General features: G+C 38.0%; 1 protein-coding gene across 6 annotated transcripts in view; it reads right to left on the reverse strand.

The window, feature by feature from the left end:
• Nucleotides 1–583: 583 nt before the first annotated feature.
• ATP13A3 (ATPase 13A3) overlaps nucleotides 584–16,612 on the reverse strand; it is an 84,811-nt gene continuing 68,782 nt past the window's right edge. For 5 of the 6 annotated variants that reach the window (XM_055382690.2, XM_055382692.2, XM_055382689.2 and 2 more), the window contains 3 exons: nucleotides 11,612–11,692; nucleotides 10,052–10,141; nucleotides 584–4,018 (listed from right to left, as the gene is read on the reverse strand). In XM_055382690.2, the coding sequence (XP_055238665.1) occupies nucleotides 3,821–4,018; nucleotides 10,052–10,141; nucleotides 11,612–11,692 (369 nt within the window). In that variant the 3' untranslated portion in view covers nucleotides 584–3,820. The remainder of the gene's footprint in view (nucleotides 4,019–10,051; nucleotides 10,142–11,611; nucleotides 11,693–16,612) is intronic. The other variant, XM_063704472.1, reaches the window with a different exon arrangement.

Raw genomic sequence — 16,612 nt, forward strand, 5'->3', positions numbered from 1 at the left:
GGAGAGACATGCAGAACTGTGCCCACACCAGCAGGCTGTGGGGACAGGATCATACATGCCGCACAAACCATAGCGACTGTTAAGAACTTGAGCTAAAGGCAGGCAGGCCCTCACCCCCCGAATTCATCACACCACAGCCAGCCACATATTCCCTAGCAGAGGCTCCGTGTCTCCCGGAGCTGAGCTCCATGGAAACAACTCCCACCCACGCACAAAGGTCCTGTCTTCTCTGGGATTTTTACAACCATTTTCTCTCTCCATGGTATTAGCTTTTGGTTTGATTCTCCCAACTATTAATAGATTATAAGTCCCTACTCTTCTATTTCACCTTTGCCCTCAGACCGCCTCGCATTTAACATTTGGCTCTACACTGCATCCGCCTGCGGGGTTTCCCCAGGATGCTCACACACACGGCGTGATATGCAGAATGTTGTTCTTATCTCCTTCAAAATCCAGTTTTTTTTAAAAAAAAAAAAAAAGAAGGAAATGGGGAAGTATTATTAGGCAGGAAAATAAATCCACAAAGGGCAGTATTCATGTCACTAAAAAGCAAACAAATGGATAAAGACACAGAAAAAAAGTGTTATTTCATTCATTAAAATTTTTATTTTGAATAGCTTCAATCAAAAAAGGTTTCATAAGATTATTTACAATGCTGAATGTACAATTATGAATGTATGCCTTTTTGACAAGAGGGTACCATTCTTGAGCAGCAATACAATTTTAAAAATATAAAGATGCAGTATCATTTCTGATATAAAGTTACTTAAAAAAATCCAAGGTCTTAGGGAATTCACAAATCATAACTAGAAGTAAATTTTATTAATTTAATGTACACATAATTACCAAATTTTAATACATTAAAAATGTGTAAATGCCCACAGACTGTACAAAAATTAACACCCCATTTTGTTAAAAGTTCCCAACCACCTCCCACCATAAATATACAAAAACCTATTTTTAGATATGTCAAAATTGCATGCATGAATATTTTCTAAAGCTCGAATTTTGCTCTTCACTGGATAATGTTATCTATAGCTGTTTCTGTAACAGACTACATAAACATTGATATATTATTTGCCACGCCTTTGAAACTGTGCAGGGCTTTCATAAACATGGGGAACAAAATAAATAGAGTAAAAGCTGCAACAGTTTTGTTTAGATGCAAGCGCAATTTGGAAAGCTTTCCAATTTCAGGATTATAAAACTACTATAAAAGTATTTATTCTGTTGTTGGCTTAGCCACTTGTATTCAAGCATTATTTGCAGCATTGCTTTACAGCAGTTGGTGCTAGAAGATACAAAACATATAGTTAGCACTATTTATACTTGAGGGAGAAAAAAAACTTTAAACAACCCTGAGGGAGACACACATTAAAAATCTTGTTATTTATTTAAAAAGTTAAAAAGTTACATATCATTATTTAACAATTACTTTCCCAGACATTTCTGTCCTTTAAGTATGTGCATAAATAAAATTTAAATCAGCAATATTCATCTTAATACATCAAAATAATATATGTACAGATTTTAAAATTTAGGTCTCTATAAACTCAAATAATTTAATGTGAAATTCAGAATCAAAATTACTATGTAATGCTGACCTACGAGAGAAGACTCAGTCTATCTATGGCACTGAGTAGAACCCACACCTGGCTTCACAGGCATTCTTCAAATAACATTCTCAACGTGAATAACCCACCTATATTCAAATCTAACTTCCTACAAATGCTTTTCCATCCACCTCAACACCTCATTCCTTTGAAAACAATATGGACAGAAGAGATATAAAACCCTTATTAACTCTAAATGTTAAAAAAGGGGGGGGTGTCAAAAATAGCTCTTTATGATCATGCTCTTAAAGATGTTAAATACAATCTGATAATTGAATTTTTAAGCTGCTACTTAGCAATTACTTTCATTATATGCTTCAGTACTTAAACCAAAGAATAAAATGCACAATTGTGGAAATCACTGAAGAATAACACGAGCATATCTGAAATTAATATGGAAATTATAAAATGATCCAGAGAATAAGTAACTATAGAAAATAGTGCTAATTCACAGCTCAAGAGGTCTAAGATGCATAGCTTCATAGAATCATTCATGGAACAACTGTTATCATCTAATGTGTATTAACAGCATATTATACATTTGATGGAAAACTTCGATTATATTTTTGCAGGAATCATCACTGGCAATAGCAGTAACAGTGATCCTGAGTGTAATTTCTATTTTTCTATAGTTACCAAACATCATCCAGGTCTTTGCAGCATAAAGAGTGAGAACCATTTGGTCCTAAAATTCTAGGTAAAATTTGGTAAATTTGTAAATATATGTTGGTTGAAAAGAATGATCAGCTAGAAGTAGAAAGCACGAGCAAGCATGTTACTGGCTCTGGAAGAACAGAGAACAATGTCACACTGTTTTCATAGTTTAGCGTCCATTTTATAGCACGATCAGTTTTCTGTGTTGCGGTAACTGTGGGCATTGCCAGACTGCTGGATCCACCCATAAAAGGTGTTTTTTAAAAGTTACCTTAATTTTGGCAAGAATTTAAATGTTAATCAGGCCAAACAGAAAGGTGAAAAATGTTTCTCCACATCTCTTTTGGCTCAATGAATGTCAATTTTTTAACTTTATTTCCTCAACTTTTTTTCTCCCAGAAATTTCCGCATCAAATATGCTCATTTGTAACGATCCAATTCAAAATAGACGTGTTCTGACCTCTGGCGCCACCTAATGGCATAAAACAAACTCATCAAATTCATATTGCTTTGAAAAAACGGCAGCCATTCAAATCCAGTATTTTTTAAGCCTCATTATTGATAAGACAGAGACATACATCAAACCTCAAAAAATTTTATGAGGTAAAATTCTAACTTAAAAAAACTATTATCCTATGTCTTTAGGTAATTGAAAACATAGAAGAAAATTTTTAAAAACCATTTAAAATAACACAAAGCCTGACAGAAACAAATTTGAAGAAACGTTAAAAGATGAATCTACATCTACTGCCAAAAGAAAGGAATCTTATTTCCTAGTGAAAAAGGTTCTACAACATTTAACAGAAGCAAATTAGACTACCGACACCACACATAGCACAGCAGCCACTTAAGAGCTTTGAGAGGCGTCTCAAGAAGGCAGTGAAGCACCTTGCTGATTAGAAAAATAAAACCCAGGCAGTTTGTACAGAAAATATAAAACCAGAAATGGAGATTACCTGAGTTGTTCTATAAGCAACACCATAAACACTCATTCCTAACTCTAGACCATCATAGGGAATTGGCATATGTTTATACAGAATTCTTTGGAAGAAACATTGGAATCAAATGAAAACAGGCTTTCAGTATATTTTCACTGGAGGCTAATTAACACGCATTTTCTTTTTATCAATCACAAACTTAGAGCCTGTATATAAACACAGACTTTTCTAACAAGAGGGTTGTGAGCATAAATGTGAAGAGGTAAACTGGTCTCAAAAACTAATGTTGAAAAACCTACCAAACACCAAACTTCTCCTGTACCCAATATAAAGAATATCACTGAGAGTAACAATCAAGAAAATTCTGGAAATGTATGTAATATTTGGGTTACTGAATGAAGATATAGGACTTTATGGATTGATTGTTAATTTAACTGTTAGGACAATATATTTTTCTGTTTTTATTTTAAGGAAGAGCAAAGCTGTCAAATAAGCTACTATATCAGAAGGGACATAAACTGAACTAGTGCCATTCTGACACACAGGATCAGAAACTCCTAAAATCACACATTCCTGAATACTGCTATCAGCAATACCACTGAGACTGATTCACTGCTATGTTATGGTGATGATTTGACATGATCCATTCCCCTTAACTAAAGCTTTAGCTTCTGTGGTTGTCTGAGGTTTTGGTGGCCATTCTGGATCAACCAAGAGCTCCTGCGCCAGATACATGTACTTTGCCTTTGGTGTCTTCTTTCTACAGCCCAGGGCCCAGGGTAAGCAGCATTTTCCCCACCGATCCACTGACTCCTAAGAAAATAAGAAAAAAACAAAACAAAACACCCCAGTTGATTAAAGGCTTGTTTTAAACAGGTTTGTTAAAGCACACATTAGCAGAGAAAAATAAGAGAAAATGACTTCTGAGCACAACAAATGGGGGGAAAAAATCCATGTTAAAAAAAGGCAGCTTTGGCCGGGCGTGGTGGCTCACGTCCGAAATCCCAGCATTTTGGGAGGTCGAGGTGGGAGGATTGCTTAAGCCCAGGAGTTCGAGACCAGCCTGGGCAACACGACAAAATGTGTGTTCTTTTGTTTTATTTTGTAAAGGCAGCTTTCAATTATTTAGGAACTGATTATTCTTTAGATTAGATTTTTTTGGGGGGGATAATCAATATGATTTACTTCATTTAGTTTTATATACCTATACTCTTGTGTACTAATACATTTTAAATAACTTGCAGATATGGATTCTTTACCACAGAATATCTAATGTATTAAGAAGAACTTTAAGCCATTCAGAAAGAGAAAACATTTTTAATATTTAATTTGAAAATCTTCACATTCTGTCCCAAACTATCTTTTGGTACTGTTGCTCCTGGCAACTTAGCCGCATGATCATTTTTGGAAGAAAGCCGTGTACAAGTATCCTTGTTACTGTTAATATCATCTCTCAAAACATGAAGTAAATATCGTTTGGTCAAAATTAGGGCTTCAATCATGTTTAATGTCAATTACGTCTTTTAAAACCTCATCCTTACTAATATAAAAAACAATACTGTTTTATAATGATGGTTTCCGTTGGTGCTCCACGACTGGAAAGGGGTATAAAACAAGTACTATTGCTTAGTATTATTTCATTGCAAAAAGCTCTGCTGTCACCGAAATCCTTCTGATCAATCCTGATGTTTTTAGTGAATTTGGCCTTAGATAAATGATCCTTGGAGAACAAGAAAGCAGAGTCCCTGGTTAATGCATAGAAATGTAAACTCAATAGAGGGCTGAAAAGGGCCCTCAGAATTTGTCTCAATTGAAATTTGAAATAAATATGACTACACCAGGACTCATAGTAGTTATATTTACTTCTAAAGAACAGCCACTTTGTAATGATTTTGGCTGCTGCTTCTCCAAAATGAAATTTAAATTCCAGGTCATTTTGTTTTGCCAATCAACATATAAACCAGGCTACAACTAGCTCTAAATGCAGTAATCTCACAAGGTAGAGTAGAACATAACTGAGCTACATATTCTAATGTTACCCAAAATGCCTCATGATTTAAAAAGGCAAGTTAGCTATAGATGTATTTTGAAACATGTTTCTAAATTGGCCAATGGAGAAGAGCAAAAATACTTTAAAATTAAAGCTCTTAAAGCTTTTTCATATTCACTTGATAGCTCTTTCTCATCCAATTGAAACAACCATCAGGAACCTACTACTCTCTCCCTCTCCTCCCTGGCCCCGCCGAGAGCACGGTAAACAGTAACTCACCGCTCTCAATGTTAAAGGTCTGCTAGCTTAAGCCTGTCAACAAAACACAATCAGCTGCACTGCTACCAAGAATTTAAAGGCAAAAACGGTGGACAAAAGTAAGCTACGTGGCATTCTGGGGTGGGGGCGGGGAAAGTCTGAAGATTACTCGCCTAGTAGCCTTTTTACTGTCATAACTAAAGAGAGTTATATCAGCATCACCTTAAAAAAAAAGTCCACAGGAAAATATTTAGCATTAAGGTACAGAAGTCACTATGTATAGGATTCTTCAGGTGATCCAAAATAACAGATAATGCCTTTCCAGTATAGGCACACAACAAACGTAATATTTCATCTGAGATGACAGTTTACTACTTGGACCTTACTTTTCTCCCAAGGTGTCATGTGTCAATCTAATTGTGGGAAAAAAACCCACTGTTCCTAAATCAATTCGAAAGCTGTCACTTTTTTTTTTTTTTTTTTTTTTTTTGAGACGGAGTCTTGCTCTGTCACCAGGCTGGAGTGCAGTGGCGTGATCTAAGCTCACTGCAACCTCCGCCTCCCGGGTTCAAGCGATTCTCCTGCCTCAGCTTCCCAAGTAGCTGGGATTACAGGCACGCGCCACCATGCCCGGCTAATTTTTTGTATTTTAGTAGAGACGGGGTTTCACCACGTTGGCCAAGATGGTCTCGATCTCCGGACCCCGTGATCCACCCACCTCAGCCTCCCAAAGTGCTGGTGGGATTACAGGCATACGCCACCGCACCAGGCCGAAAGCTGTCACTTTTAAGTAGCACTGTTACCACAGGAAATAAACTAATGTTGACTGCTGACTTTTTTTAAAAAAGCAGAAACATAATAGGACTTGTCTGTCCAAAGAGTCTGCCAGGTTGAAGGGCAACGCGTAGCAAGCTGAGTTAAGGAAAGCCAAACACACACATATCTCAATTCATTGTTCCCTACTTGTGGAAAGTAAGTCAACCAATAAAATTAAAATTAATTTATTTGCAAATAGAACAATAACTGAATAGGATTCTTTTTATGCATTGAAAAATATCCTCACAACCCTATTACAAACAGTGTACACTTGTCACAATTTTGAACAAGTCATGAGGAACACTAAGGACCCCCCTACTGTACCATAATTGGAGACATTTTGTTCCTGTACCCCTACCTCCCCCAAGTATCATACACAGAAAGCACACTACATGCAAGCACAGGTTTGTTAGTTTACAAACACAAACATACCACACACATTCTCAAACACAGTATAATTCACTGGAAGAGAAAATAAAAGGTGCTACAGGCATGCTGGAAAGAGAAATCAGCCAGCGGGGAGATGATGATGGTGAAGGGAGAAAAGCAAGTACTGTGTAACGCAAAGGCCATGAAACAGGGCATCGGGGGCACAGAATGAGCATGTGGGTCTCTCCAAAACCTCTACGGCACAAGTCCCTAAAGCAGAACACAGGAGCTATAGCAACTGGATCTTTCGGTTTGTTTCTGAAAGGAATGCTTCAGTGACCGAATTCATCCTCTCAGAGAAGGAAAGAGGCTACCATGCATAGTTTAGCAGAGAAACTAAAAAGAACTTTCAAAAATGTCAAGTTTACGCTTAGCAATGTCTTTTAGGAAATGTTTTCTTGGGCAGTATATAAAACAGAATGCCATGCTTGAAGGAAAAAATGTTATAATGGCACTGTGGTTTTCATAAGTCTTCTTCCATACCAATCCTGAATATAAAACAAACACAGAAAATCAGAATTAACATTCTGTCTACATAAGCTCAAATAATATTTTAAGTGGCATAAAGACTACCACTACACCATAAAAACTACTTTTTTGGATTTTTCACCAAGTAAGAAAACATAAATTGGGCACAAATCCTCAGGCATAATCAAATTACAGGTAGTATGATTCTAGTTCCACTACTAAGTGCCCTCAGTTTACCAGACACAAGGCAGGCACAAATGCTTCTAAAGAGAAGATACGACACAGATCTCCTGAAACAGGGTTGCTTTATAGAAAACCACAGATGATGGGGGTCTCCACCGAAGATTTCCATTCAGTAGGTCAAGGGTAGAATTCAAAGCATTTCTGATGAATAATCTTGCTTGATAATCACTGACGTAAAGAATTTTTTTTTTTTTTTTTGGTCAGAGAGTAAGTATTAACACCCGGGGCTGCCAACTGTGACAACCAAAAATGCCTCCAGACACTGCCAAATGTCCCCTGGGGAAATCACCTCCGATTGAGAACCACGGCCTTATGGTAATATGATTAACTAAAGACTGGCTCTTGAAGAGCCACAAACATTAACAGTGAAGCAACACTACACACAGAAGTAGCAGAGAATGAAAGTATGTCACTTTGTGCTGGGAGGTTATAAGAACTCTCTTTCCTAAAGCCAGTAAGTTTTTAAGTCTTTAAAAAATGCACCTTAATCATGACCACAGAAACGCAAGACTTAAATTCTTGTCTATTTGATGATTCTCAGAATCAGCTGACACACAGGGTGTGCTGGGGCCCACCTGCTCTGGACCACTCTCTACCTTCACTCTCCCATGAACACTTCAGAGGTAGAAACACAAACTTCTAAAAATTAGAAGGGCAGGCCAAGCGTGGTGGCTCACGCCTGTAATCCCAGCACTTTCGGAGGCCGAGGCAGGCAGATGGCTTGAGCCCAGGAGTTTGAGACCAACCTGGGCAACATGGCAAAACCTCCTCTCTGCAAAAAAAAAAAAAACTGCTGGGCCTGGGATGGCATGCACCTGTAGTTCCATCTACCCAGCAACATGGTGAAACCCTATCTCTACAAAACAAACAAAAGTTGCCGGGCATGGTGGCATGCACCTCTAATGCCAGCTACCCGGGAGGCTGAGGTGGGAGGATCATCTGAGCCTGAGGAGCTTGAGGCTACAGTGAGCCATGATCACGCCACTGCACTCCAGCCTGGGTGACAGAGTGAGGCCCTGGTCTCACAAAAAGAGAAGGGCAGATATTTCCTAATAATTTTTTAGAAAACAGAGACCAAAAAAAGAATTTTCTATCATTTAATTTTGGTTGAAAAGCAAGGAGAGTCTTCCAATCCAAATATTTTTAAGGGGCCTTATAATGCCTACTTTTGGCTAAACCAGGGTTACTCCCCTTCAAAACATGCAATTTCTTGTTCAGATCAATAGTCAGAGATCTCTTGGGAGAATATGAAAAATCTGAATGTTTTCCTAGGCCTAGGAATACAATACGAATATTTCACATGAGAGTTGATTATATAAGCCAAAGATAACCTTTTGAAGTAATGCAGTGAGGTAACTATACATATGGGGGTGGGAGGGTTGGGGTGTTGGGGTGTGTGTGTCTGTGTGTGTGTATACACAGAGGAGATTTTGCTAAAGGACTTGAGCCCCTTGTACAACCCTAGTCATACGCACTACTAGGGACAACTGGTATTACACCGCTTTCAGGAAAAAAAAAAAATTGAGGCTGACTGCATTCCATCATTATTCACCATAAAGCATTAGAAAACGGAAATGGTACTCTGCAGGCCCTCTTAGAAAGCAAGCCTTTGGCATTACACCAGGACATCAGGCCTGCTGGATTACCAAAATAAAGCTCAGGAAGTTACCACTTAGGTAAAAGTTGGCTAAAACTAAGTGGGTAACCCAACTCAAAAATGCCAGGGAGTCCTCTTCAACTCCACCAGCTTCCTGTGGCTCAAGGCTGAGTGAAAGACTCAGAGCTCCTATCTGTAAAGCACATCACCCATCTCTAAAGAAAAATGGGTAAGGCAATGAAGGGGTGAGATTTTATCAAATTCTCTATGCCTAAAAAGCTGCCTCAAAGAGCTCTGATTCATAGGATGGGTTTAAAAAATAAGTCCAATCTGAATCTGTATCAAGAGCTATACTTTAACATCCTAACACTAGGAAATGGGTTTTATTCTTCTGTTTCTCTTCTCTCTTTACCACAGAACTTGCAATACCTTTCAAATGATAGGCTATTTAACAGACCCAAAAAGTCAAATGTCCTAAACCACGGTTTGTATGAAAAAAGGACATCATCTTCTGCATAATAAGGTATATAACGCTGGAGAAAGCCAAAAAGCCACTCCAAATTAAGGGACAGTAACTGACAAGAAATCAGAAATAATTCTTCAAAATTTTGGCCTTTGGACTCTGATCCAAGAAGAAACAGTTTTCATTGCAAACTTTGTTTATATAAATCTCATTTAGCTTCTAAGGGGACTCATGAAAAACAAAAACATAAAATTTATAGTAGATTGAAATGGAAAAATTAACTCTCACCTTTGAGGACAAGACTTTTACACAAATAGAAGATCAGGATTGGAATGGAAAGGAGACTTATGAAATTTCTGATCTTGAAAAGCCTCTAACAAATGCTTGCCATGAATTTTCTAGGACTTCTTACAAGAAATGAAATGCCAAGCACAGAGAAAAAGGCTGAAGGAACACGTAATAGAACAAGAACACGCTAGAGAATAACACATAACAGAACAACAACATGCTAGAGAATACAGAGTACACAAGCAGAGAGCCTAGAGAGACAGCAAGAATTGACAGGAAGTGCTGAGTTCCAACCTGCGGTGGCTGTGTGGTGCTGAACCGATACTCTCCTTGTTTGTCTCGATTGAACACAACTTTCCAAAGGACCATGTCAAGGAAGAAGTTCTGAGAGATATTCCAGTGAGTTAAGAATTAATAATGACTAAGTCATTTTTTATTAATGTGCACCTTTTTAAAAAATCACACATGCTGCATAATTGATGAAAAACAGATTTTGATTTTCATATATGGAATTTCAGTTGATACTGCCAAATGATCAAGAATGATAGGACTTTTGTAACAAATACAAATCATCATAAAATTCTTGATAAAATGAGACTTCTAAATTTTCCATGAAATATGGCTTTTGTATAAATAGGTCTTTCCCATATTAAAATGATGCTTATGTAATTTGAAGTCTTTCTTCACAATGGTTATTTTCATTGAATATCTAGTATTAATTCTATATCCATATCTATAGATATATAATTTCATCAGCATCCAACACAAACCATTCTTTAGGTAGTAAGAATAAGTAACATTTCTGTGAAAAGATGAACTTATACTGTAGAAAAAGAAACATTTTAAGAATATAGTATCTTACATGTGCTTCCTAGCACCCATCAAATAGAAAAAAAATCACATTTCAATGGGCAACTTCAAAAGGTCAGTACCATAATATCCATGCTGCCCATCATATCCCAAATTTAAATACCAAGTCATCTTTTAGGGGGTAATTGAAATTAAGCGTAATTTCTAAGACCAGAGCTATTATCACTAAAATATATGCATATATATTTCTCAAAAAAATTACCTTTATTTTAATCCAAAAGCCTGTGCTATGAAATTCTTAACTTAAAAATCACAACTGTATGTCTCTCTTCCATTTTTATAGTTACTGTAAGAGTCAATTCTGATAGTAGTTCAGAGAGCAGACAAAAGCTTATTAATAAGCCACCAATGAGAACTTGCTACCTCCTTTTAGAGACGCTAACCTAAAGGCAATCCTAACGGGAGGGTAACTACACAATATACAGTGAATCAAAGGGTACTTAAGACCTCTAGAGGTCACTCAAAAGCAAATACCAAGGAGGATGTTCCAGTAATCAATGCTGAAATTAGGTAAGTCCATAACGATTATTATTTTATACTTTCATTAAACTCTCTTGCTATTAATATTCACTATGTTTCCTGGAGAATGGCCCTCCCCCTTCCCTCCTCCCTTAAATGGGAGATTTTACTGTACCTCACAAAACACAGGTGGCACATGCCAACTCTGATTTCACAATCACTGGTTCATCAGTTTCATGGGCCACCGAGGCCCCAAACTTCTCTCCTTTCTACTCGTCATTAATTTTTATTATCACATTGCTTATTTTCTCCTATCTGTGTGAGTGCAACTAAGTCACCTCCCTTAATACGACCACTATCAATTCATGGAAAAGTTCACAGGAGAAGGCTAAATGGATTTGCCTGAGATGAAACTGAGACTCTGTGGCTTTCCATTATATTACCTGCCCTCTTCTCCCATTTACCATTAAATCACCCAAGAATTTCAAAGCAACATGGTAGCCATTTGACTATGGAAGTGCTTACCTCCACTGTGATAGACACAAAGGCATTGACAAGAACAATGATGAGCATAGTTACACGCCACTGATATGGTACACACACTATCTGTAATGCAAAAACATTTTAAAGTTAAAATTGTTGTATGTAGTCAATATTATAGCACTGTATCATAATTTCTAAATTTATTGAATTCCTATGATGTACCAAACACCTTCATATACATTATCTACTTAATCCTCAACAATGCCCCGGGGTATATATTATATTCACTTTCAGATGATAAAACTCAAAGTTTAAGTAACTCAAGGTTAAAGAAAATATTAAGTGACTGAGGTTAGAGTCAAATCCTGTTCACTCAGATTCAAAAGCCCATGCTCTACTAGATCATGAATGTCTAACAGTTTCTATTTTTAAAATAAAAACCCAACTTTAAAGAATGAGGTACCAGCCAGGCACAGTGGCTCATGCCTGTGATCCCAACATCTTGGGAGGCAGAGGTGGGCAGATCACTTGAGGCTAGGAGTTTGAGCCTAGCCTGGGCAACATGGCAAAATCTCGTCTCTACTAAAAATACAAAAATTAGCCAGGCGAGGTGGTGCATGCCTATAATCCCAGCTACTCAAAAGGCTGAGCCACGAGAATCACTTGAGCCTGGGAAGCGGAGGCTGCAGTGAGCCGAGATCCTGCCACTGTACTCCAGCGTGGGTGACAGAAGACCCTGCCTTAAAAAAAAAAAAAAAAAAAAGAGGTACCAATCTAATAACGAAGTACTGGTCAAAACTCAGTTATAAAGACAAATTCATAAAAGAACTATGTAGATGAAGTTAAGAAAAAACAATCTAAGTGTTCACTTTAAAATCTGATTAATTTCTAAGGCCTAAAAAAATGGGATAGTAGTAAAGACAGAAAGGTTTATAATAAGAAAACTGAAAGAATCTAACAAATGGCTGGCTACGGAAAGAGGAAGAAAAGGCACAGACAAATAGACACACACGCATGTACACAAGCATGCACACTTCTGACTTGAATAGTGGTACCAAGAAACAGAGAAGAAAAAGGGTTGAAGGAGAACATGATAAGCTTAGTTCTTAAAATGTTGAAATTGAGGGATCTGTTGGGTGGAACACCCAAGTAACAGTCAATATATCAGTGTATTCGCAGGTCTAAAGCTTAGTAGTGAGGTAGGCTCAGGGTATAAAGGTTGGGAGCCTTTAACATATAGATGGTGATTACAGGTGAAGCCATGACTCTAGGGGATATCACCAGAATGTATTGAGTGACCAGAGGAATAAGAACAGAAATGTAAGGAACCCTAACATTTAAGGAATGGGCAGAGGGAGTGGAGCCAAAGTGGAAAATGAGACTGGAGAGTCAGAGCTAAGAAAAGGCCAAAAGACAGCAAAGCATCACAAAATTTCAGAAGAGAGTATCTTAAGAATTATGACATGGCTAACTCGTCAAATACTGCTGGGGAGTCAAGTAAGACTGGAAAAAAATACATTAGGGAGAAAAGTCCATTGGACTTAACAAGTAAGAGGCTAACGGCCTTGCTGAGGGCCGTTTCAGTAGATTGGCAGGGGAAGATGCCAGACTAGTTGACGAATGTGTGGGAGGTGAGCTGAATGTGGTACTATTTCAAGAAAAAGTTGGTTGTGAAACAGAAGACATGTGCACCAGGAAAGAAATACAATGCATTTTGTTTTCTTCTTTTACTGTAAGTGCTTATCTAAACCCCTCAATGAAATATGCAGGGAAACAGACATACACTGCTGGTAAGACTACAACCTGGAACATCTTCAAAGTTCAATAATGCAGAATTTATGAAAATTAAATTTATAGATACCCTCAGACCAAGCAATTCCACTTTTGCATATTTAGCCTATAAATATATATTTGTCTGTAACTGAAGTGTGCAAGGATTTACAATACCACATTGTATCTTTTTTTTTTTTTTTTTTTTTTGAGACGGAGTCTCGCTCTGTCGCCCAGCCTGGAGTGCAGTGGTGTGATCTTGGCTCACTGCACGCTCCGCCTCCTGAGTTCACACCATTCTCCTTACAATACCACATTGTTTCTAATAGCAAAACACTGGAACCAACCTAAATATCCAGCAAAACAGGACTAAACAAATTACTAAAAAGTCCCTGCAATGGAATACTCATTTCACAAACTTTGTAAGTTTAAGTTATATAACTTTAAGATCAAACCTGTCCGTAACATACAAGAAAAGAAAATTAAATCTGATCTCATTCATGCAGAGGCAAAAATCCAAAACAAAATCGTAGCAACCTAAATCCAAATTTCAAAGAGTGTGCATCATGACCAAACTGAATTTATTCTAGAAATGCAAAGTTAGTTCAATATTTGAATACTGATCAGCTATAATTCATCACATTCTTCAGGGAGAAAAACTGTGTGACCATTTCAATAGCTGCAGAAAAAGCATTAGATTGGCTGGGCACGGTGGCTCACGCCTGCAATCCCAGCACTTTGGGAGGCCACGGTGGGTGGATCACGAGGTCAGGAGTTCGATACCAGTCTGGCCAGATGGTGAAACCCCATCTCTACTAAGAACACAAAAACTTAGCCAGGCGTGGTGGCACACGCCTGTAATCCCAGCTACTTGGGAGGCTGAGGCAAGAGAATTGCTTGAACCCGGGAGGTGGAGGTTGCAGTGAGCCGAGATCATGCCACTGCACTCCAGCCTGGGCGACAGAGCGAGACTCCATCTCAAAAAAAAAGCATTAGATAAAAATTTAAAACCACTTATGTTAACAACACTGTACAACTAAGGAAGCTTCCTTAACCTGATAAAGACTATACACTAGAAATATACAGCAAACAGTTTATCTAATGGTGAACTATTAGGAACACGTCCTTTAGAGACAAGAGTAAGACAAGGATATCACTATCACTATAACTAATATATTAAGACATGAAAAATACCGAGAAAGCACATAAAGACTGTGAAATGTCAGAAACAAACTGCTGGGGAGTCAAGTAAGTAATTACAGCTTGTAATTACTTATATATGATGCCTGTCTAAACAGAAAATCCTAGACAATCTAAAATGTGTCTGAATAAAGTCTGATAAGGCTTCTAGGAACAAGATGAATATCTAAAACAACTGTATTGAGTTCAACAACATAAAAAATTAGAAAATGTCATTTTAATTATAATTTATCAAGGGATCAAAAACTGTTATTACTCTAAGAATCTAACAAAAAAATGTACAAAAACCATTAGGGAGAAAACTATCTGACTTACTGAAAGACATTAGGTCAAAAAGACAGAAACAGAAAGAGATACTGTTTGTGGGAAGGAAAACTAATGAATTCACCCTCAAAATTTATTGATCAACTCTGTGTAATTCTAATAGTTCCGAGAGGGCTTTTCCTGGTATTTGACAAACTAAACTTAAAAGTTAAGAAGAAAAGCTTGGCTGGGCACAGTGGCTCACCAAGGCAGGGAGCTCACCCGAGGTCAAGAGTTCAAGACAAGCCTGGCCAACATGGTGAAACCCCATCTCTACTAGGAATAGAAAAAATTAGAGCCAGGCGTTGTGGCAGGTGCCAGCTACTCGGGAGGCTGAGGCAGGAGAATCGCTTGAATCTGAGAGACGAAGGTCGCAGTGGGCTGCACTCCAGCCTGTGTACCAGAGCCAGATTCTGACACACACACACACGCGCACACACACACACACAAAGAAGGAAAGCTCAAGCACAGCCAAAAAGGTCATGATGAACAACAATGTGAGAGGGGGGTAGGAGTCCTACCCAAGCATATATCAAGATTTCTTATAAAGTCATGGTAGCATGGACAATATACTGTAACTGGCACAAATAAAGAGAACTAAACAACAAAATATGGAGTCCCTAAAACACTATTAGTCATATATATGGAAAACTGTGGCCAGGCGCCATGGCTCATGCCTGTAATCTTAATACTTTCGGAGGATGAGGCAGGAGGACCACTTGAGCCCAGGAGTTGGGGGTCAGACTGGGCAACACAGTGAAACCCCATTACAAACCCCATTTATAATTTTTATTACAAAAAATTTTAAAATTTGCTGGGTGTGGTGGTGCACAACTGTGGTCCCAGCTACTCAGGAGGCTGTGGTGGGAGGACCACTTGAGCCCAGGAGGTCGAGGTCACAGTGAGCTGAGATCATACCACTGCACTGCAGCGTGGGTGATGGACGGAAGGAAGGAAGGAAGGAAGGAAGGAAGGAAGGAAGGAAGGAAGGGAGGGAGGGAGGGAGGGAGGGAGGGAGGGAGGGAGGAGAGAGGAGGCGGGGGAGGAAGGAAAGAAGGAATGAAGGAAGGAAGGAAGGAAACTGATATAAAACAAAGGTATCACTGAATATCAGTGGCAAAGACAAACTTCAATAAGCAATTGCTGAAACAAATGGGTATGCGTAAGAGAAAAAAAGAAAAAGAAATTTGATCCCTATTCAAAAGCTATACATAAAATTAATTCCAGATGGATTAAAGACTAAATGTGAGAGTATCTTTATAACTTTGAGATGGACAAGTCCGCCAAACTGAGACACGAGGAACAAATAAAGAAAGAAATTAATAAATTTGCCTTGTCAGACTATAAGTTTGTTTTCTAAAGAGGGATATTATAAACAAAGTAAAAAGACAAGCCACAAACTGGGAGAAGATATTTATCACTATACATTCAAATATAATACATTAAGAACTCTGAAAACAAAGTTTTAAAAAAAAGACAACATCCTAATAGAAAAAATTGACCAAAGGCATGAATAGGCAGTTCACAGAGAAAATAAAAATGGCCATTAAACATATGAAAAAATGCTCAACTCCATTAGTAAAGTTAATGAGCAAAGTAAAACCATCATGATATAACATTTTACACCCACTGGACAAGACCAAGTGTTGGCAATGATGTGAAACAACAGGATGTCAAACACTGATGGATGATTGATACAATCACTTTGGAAAACAACTTGGCACGTGGTAGCTGAAGAGTACATGCTCATCATGATACCAAAATACACCA

This window comes from Gorilla gorilla, chromosome 2 (assembly GCF_029281585.2).
Source record: "Gorilla gorilla gorilla isolate KB3781 chromosome 2, NHGRI_mGorGor1-v2.1_pri, whole genome shotgun sequence".
Lineage (NCBI taxonomy): Eukaryota > Metazoa > Chordata > Mammalia > Primates > Hominidae > Gorilla > Gorilla gorilla.